This window comes from Rhincodon typus, chromosome 2, assembly GCF_021869965.1.
Source record: "Rhincodon typus isolate 14 chromosome 2, sRhiTyp1.1, whole genome shotgun sequence".
NCBI classification, from domain to species: domain Eukaryota; kingdom Metazoa; phylum Chordata; class Chondrichthyes; order Orectolobiformes; family Rhincodontidae; genus Rhincodon; species Rhincodon typus.
Genome location: NC_063333.1, coordinates 43,837,224 through 43,843,236, shown reverse-complemented (window position 1 = coordinate 43,843,236; position 6,013 = coordinate 43,837,224). Strand labels below are relative to the sequence as shown.

Here is a 6,013-nt window from a genome sequence, read left to right as displayed (position 1 = left end):
TTGTTATCTCAGATTCTCCAGCATCTGCAGTTCCTACTGTCTCTGCATGTCTAACATTCAGTTTTACATGAGCCACAATTTCCTCCAACTCTGAGGTGGAAAGATGAAAGAAAGTTGTCAGCCCTTTCCAGGCTCCATCTTATTGGACTCTGAACGGTGCTGTGAAGCATTTATTTTCTCTTTTGCAAAGAATTTTACCTCTGTCACAGTCTCCATGTTGAAACCTGCCCATCTATTGCTGAAACCCTTATTTCTTCCTATGACTGGCACAGACTGAACTATTCTAGTACTTGGCTGAACAGTTTCCAAACCCTTTATCTTTTGTAAGTTTCAATGTATCTAAATCTTGTCTTTATCTTGCTGTGCACGATTAAAGGTATGGCATGAGTAATTGGATTCAGTTAATGGTCATTTGTAGATTGACAAGTAAATAGCATTAAAAATTCATGGACTGCATGAAAACGTAATTGTTTCATTAATGCCCTTCAAGGAAGGAAACTGTATAAAGTTAAGTTTATGTATGACTTGCATGTCCCATCTTCCATGTTTAAATCTTAATGCCCTTAAGGTAATGTGAAATGGGTAATAAATACTAGCTTGCTCATCCTGCCTACAAGATTGCGTCCTCACTGCTGCCTAGAACTGCAAGTTTAATCATCTTAACCTCAAGTTTAAATTCCTCTACGGCATTGCCTTTCCTAGCCCTTAAGTATGTCCCTTGCCCCTCAACAATTTCCCAGAATACTTCATTCTTCTGGTTCCCAGTATCTTTTGTTTTCATACCATTGTGTGTTCAATTCGTGAAGACCACATTCTGGGATGCTCTATCTAAATTTTTCTGTTTTCTTTAAAGAACATCCCTAACACCATTCTCATTGACTAAATGTTTAGTCACCCCTCTAATAATTTGTCCTTTGACAGTTCTGTTTTAGTTCATCTTTTAGTCCTCTGCACTTTGTTTTTAGTTTGCTAAAGAGATCATAAAAATGCATTTTGAAAAAGAGTCATGTTGGACTTAAAACATTTACTCTATTTTTCTCTCCATAGTTGCTGTTAGACCCGCTGAGTTTCACCAGCACTTTGTCTTTATTTCAAATATCTAGCATCCACAGCATTTTTGCTTTCATAAAAACAAAATGCATGTTGATAATCCAGATGGAAGTATCTCACCATCATTGTTAGTAGCCTGGAGATTTGTATTATGAGAGATGCACAAGTGAGATTTTGACATTAATTTCTTTTTATTTTGCAGAATAGTATCAAATGAAAATGTGAAATAACTAGCTTTAAGATGTGAATTTGCTATTTCTTCAAAGCTCTTTAGAATTATTGCTTGTATTGTTGATGGGAGTAGGAAAGCAAAAAAAATGCCAGATTGCAAAATTGATTTAGCAGATGTGAAACCAATATCCTTTTAAGAATGGAATATCCTTTCTCTCAGCTACAGCATAGTGGTATTGTGTTCTTGATTGAGTGGAAGAGATAATCATAAACGAATTAAATAGTAATATTATCCTTAGTTGCCCCCGAGATGGTGAACCACCTTCTTTTGAGATTTAGTACAATTGACTAGCTAGGTCACTTCAGAGGGCAGTTATAGTCAAGTAGGTTAATAGATGACTCCAGGCACTTAAGGATAATAGGTTTAATTCTCTAAAAGACATGAGTGAATCAGGTCATTATTTACGATAATCCAACAACACCACAGCCAATTTAGGAGATGTTTACTGTTTATTTTGGACAAAACCAGATTTGGCTTTTGTCTGATATGGTGGATTTTGATATTGTATTCTCAGGATTAGTAATCCAAATCTGCAGATTATTAGTTCAATAACAACCATTAAATACCTTTCAATTGATACTGTATTTACTCAGGAAAATCTTTCTCAAACTATTTCTAATTGCAGAAAACCATCACATTTATCAAAAATTTAAATTTCTATGCTCTGCAGTCTGGCTTAATAGCCAAAGTAGCTAATTAACCTGATCCAGACTTTTGCCAAAATTTGAGCATATTAGAAAGAACTGTCTGTTACAGTTGCTGCCCTGAAAATCATTCCCATCTCTAGTGTGTTAGACAAGAGTGTTGTAACAGTTTTGTTTTTTCAAACTGTCCCATTTTTATTAATATATTTACTAATACATTATTGTGCATTTTTTTGTTTCAGGGATTCTCTGTTTCTGAGCTGTGGTATGCAGTCTTTGACTTTGGTACGAACTATTGCAATTTGCACAACCTTATTGAAGGTAAGAAATGAAAATAACCATTAATACAAACAATTCTGTCATCGACAAGGTAGTTTTATTTCCTAACTTTATTCTGCTTTGTTTTTCAGGTAGTGGCTTAGACAAAGTTTCTGGCTACAGTGAATCAACAAGCGATTCAAAGTGCAGTCAATATTCATCAGCTAATTGTACAATTTACTAAACAAGGTGTGATTCAGTAATAACTAAGAATAATCAGGAATCTGCATAATGCTAAGCAACTCGGATACCAATTTTATGCACTTGTTTAAAATAATTGACTTCTTAGTGTTATAATAAATCTTTTTTCCCAGTAATAAACAAAGAAGCTCTGAGGGATTGAATAAATAAGCAAATTGTTGACACCATATTTAACAATGCCAGGGACCAAATATGACACAATTTAAATACTGGGTCCTTTTCTAGCTTAAATTTGAGCTTCTTGTCATTGAGTAGAAACATAGGTAACCTGGACCACAGTAACAAGCTACTCGGTCCAACTGGTCAATCTAGATGCGTGTACTCAAACAAGTGAAAGGGATAATAGAGAAATTTTTGACAAGCCACTTGGGTATTGAGAGTGGGATGTGGTCTTTCAACCACACCCTCGCACTAATTCTTTTTTGAAATATTCAAAAAATGATTTTTTTTCCCCAATTTTGACATCTAACATCAGTTTTACTTATTTCTTTTTTGATCCACAGCCTGCTTGACCATCTGGTTTGACCACATACCACCCCACCAACCTCTGCAGCCAGCACATCATTCTCCGCCACTTCTGCCACCTCCAGTCCAACCCCACCACCAAAGAGATATTTCCCTCCCTACTCCTATCTGCCTTTCGTTGGGATCGCTCAATCCACGACACCCTCATCCGCTCCGTACTCCCCACCACACCGGTACCTTTTCCTACAACTGCAGGAGGTATGACACCTGCCCCTACAACTTCCCACTTCATCTCCATCCAAGGCTCCAGACAAACTTTCCAAATCCGACAGGGATTCACCTGTGTGTCCTCCAACCTGGTCTACTGTACCCTTTGCTCCCAATGTAGAGGAGACCACATCGGTGAGACCAAGTGCAAACTCGGGGACTGATTTGCTGAGCATCTGCGCTCCGTACGCTATAATCAACAACACCTGCTGGTCGGCAACCATTTTAACTCCCCCTACCACTCCCTGGGTGACATGTCCATCCTGGGCCACCTCCAGTGTCATAACGACGCCACCCGCAAACTGGAGGAACAACACCTCATTCCGCCTCAGGAGCCTACAGCCCGATGGCCTAAACATAGGATTCACCAGTATTAAAATCTCCCCACACCCGGCCCAATCCCATGTCCAACCCTCCCTTTCATCCCTGCCTCCTTGACCTGACACAACCTGTCCATCTTCTCTCCCATCTATCCGCCCCACCCTTCCAACTGACCAATCCTCACTACCCCCTACCTGCACTCACCTATCACCGTCCCACTTACCTGTCCTGGCCACACCCTCCTATTTATTTCTGACCTCCCTTCCGCATCCCCAGTCCTGGTGAAGGGTGTAAACCCGAAACATCGACTTTCCTGCTCCCTGGCCTGCTGTGTTCCTCCAGCTCCACACTGTTATCTACGACTTCAGCATCTGTAGTTCTTGCTATCTCTTCTGTTTGAACAGACACTAGAATATATTGCCGCAATTCAAATGATTCCGTAACCTTTTTATGAAACGAGTTAGTTTGACAGTATAATATTTTAATTTGCTAATTTCACATAATTGGACCTTTTTGATGTTTAAATTACATGTTTTCTTTAGAACTAATTTTTTAAGTAAAGTTTTTTTAAGAAAGTGCAACTCTTTAACCTGGGTCTTATTATCTCTATATGCAGTGAGCATAACTCATGCCAGTGAAGCACATCAAGTGTTTTTCACATGCTTGACATTTATAATCTTTTTTGTGCAGTTTTCAAGACTACCTGTAGAAGTAAAAGATCCCGAGACTGTTGTTTATAACATTGTATATGCAGTCATAAGCATGGTTGGGTAGAAATTGGAAATTGTAAGTCTGCTACATAACACAATCTTAAGTGTAAACTAACTAAATATTGTGATGCTCTTATCCAGTAATATATCTGGAGGACTAATGAGTGGTTCTAACCTTTCTCCAAAGGTTTAAAGGAGACAGTCGTACATGGTAATGGCACTGTAATGTTAATGGCACTGTAATGTTAATCCAGTGGCCTGGCTAATGCTTTGGTAATATGGGTTCAAATTGTATTCAGATTTAAATTTGATTAATCAATAAATATTAAAGAATATTAAGCTAGTGTCAGAAATAGTGACCATGACAATGATCATTGATTGTTGTAAATACCAGTTTGGTCAATAAATGTCTTTTGTGGAAGAAAATCTACCATCCTGACCTGGTTTGGCCTACATGTGACTCCAGACCTCCAGCAATGTGGTTGTTTCTTAACTACCCTCTGAAATGGCTGAGCAAGCCACTCCATTTAATAGCAATTCGGGATGAGCATCAGAGACTGGCTTTTCCAACAGCATACACATCCAAAGAAAGACATTAAATTGTTGCTTCTATAATATGGCTTTGATTCATTGGACACTCTTGGTAGCAGTTAGGTTCTCAATTAGTTTTCTGCAGTGGAAATAGAAAATCCTGAAAAGTTTGTTTCTTAGTGTTGGATGGAGTTAATTGTATTGGCTGCACCTTTGTAGTTGTGATGGTGGACACCTCTGGAGGAGGCATCCTCAGATTGTTTACTGGTAGCTTTGGTTGAAGACCATTGTAAAAACAAAAATTCCCAGTCTTGCCTCCACCCCTTATATTAGACTGCATCCTCATTAGGAAGAGGCATGCCATGCACTTATTCACCTGGTTAATCACTAATTCTCAGACTGAAATAGAGGACCTACAAAAATTTATTCTGATTCATTAATAATGGAGTGTTTATGCCTCTCTATAGCCTGTTGTAGGTGTTTAGCATGCAGGTTTGGCATGAGGGTAGCACGGTGGATCAGGCAGCACTGCTGCCTCACAGCACCAGAGACCCGGGTTCAATTGCAGCTGCAGGCAGTGTGGAGTTTGCACATTCTCCCTATGTCTGCATGGGTTTCCTCTGGGTGCTTCGGTTTCCTCCCACAGTCCAAAGACGTGCAGGGATGCTTAAGTCAGCTGGGTTAGATGTGGGGAAATACAAGGGTAAGGGGATTCAGTTGGGGTGGGATGCTCTTTGGAGGGCCGGTGTGGACTGTTTCCACACTGTAGGGATTCTACAAGTTTCAGCTGGTTGTGTAGCTTAACTGTGCCTTATCTCAATGTATGGCTGTTTGGTGCTCACTTGAACTTCCATATTTTAGTTTGAGTCAGATGATCTCCTGAATTAACAGCAATTAGAATGAGGGATGTGTAAAGTTGGGTTTGGAAACTGTGATTGTACAGTTGTACTTCAATTGTCAATAGCTTCTTTAGTATATCCGGATTTAGACTGCTGGATCTCTCTTTAGTTTGAATCACTTAGATGGTAATGTCACACTGCAGAGTATATAGGTGAAGAGAGATGTCTCTGTACTAGTTTAATCATGTGATATTACTATGGATAGATGTATCTTCAACAGGTAGGCTGATGAGGTAGATATCAAGTGTGTTATCTTCTTTGGTTTCTCACTACTCAACTCCAGTCCATGGGTTGAGTCCTGAAAGGATGTAACTATTCAGTCCAACCGAGCCAATATTTGGTATTTGAAATCCTCACCCATGGTACATTCTGCTT

General features: G+C 39.2%; 1 protein-coding gene across 2 annotated transcripts in view; it reads left to right on the top strand.

Moving 5' to 3' along the window:
* LOC125487250 overlaps positions 1 to 4,669 on the top strand; it is a 17,026-nt gene extending 12,357 nt beyond the window's left edge. Inside the window, exons 4-6 of one of the 2 annotated variants that reach the window (XM_048617989.1) lie at positions 2,169 to 2,247; positions 2,337 to 2,433; positions 2,949 to 3,464. In XM_048617989.1, coding sequence (XP_048473946.1) covers positions 2,169 to 2,247; positions 2,337 to 2,428 — 171 coding nt within the window. In that variant the 3' untranslated portion in view covers positions 2,429 to 2,433; positions 2,949 to 3,464. Of the gene's footprint in view, positions 1 to 2,168; positions 2,248 to 2,336 lie in introns of both variants that reach the window. The other variant, XM_048617983.1, reaches the window with a different exon arrangement.
* Positions 4,670 to 6,013: the final 1,344 nt, after the last annotated feature.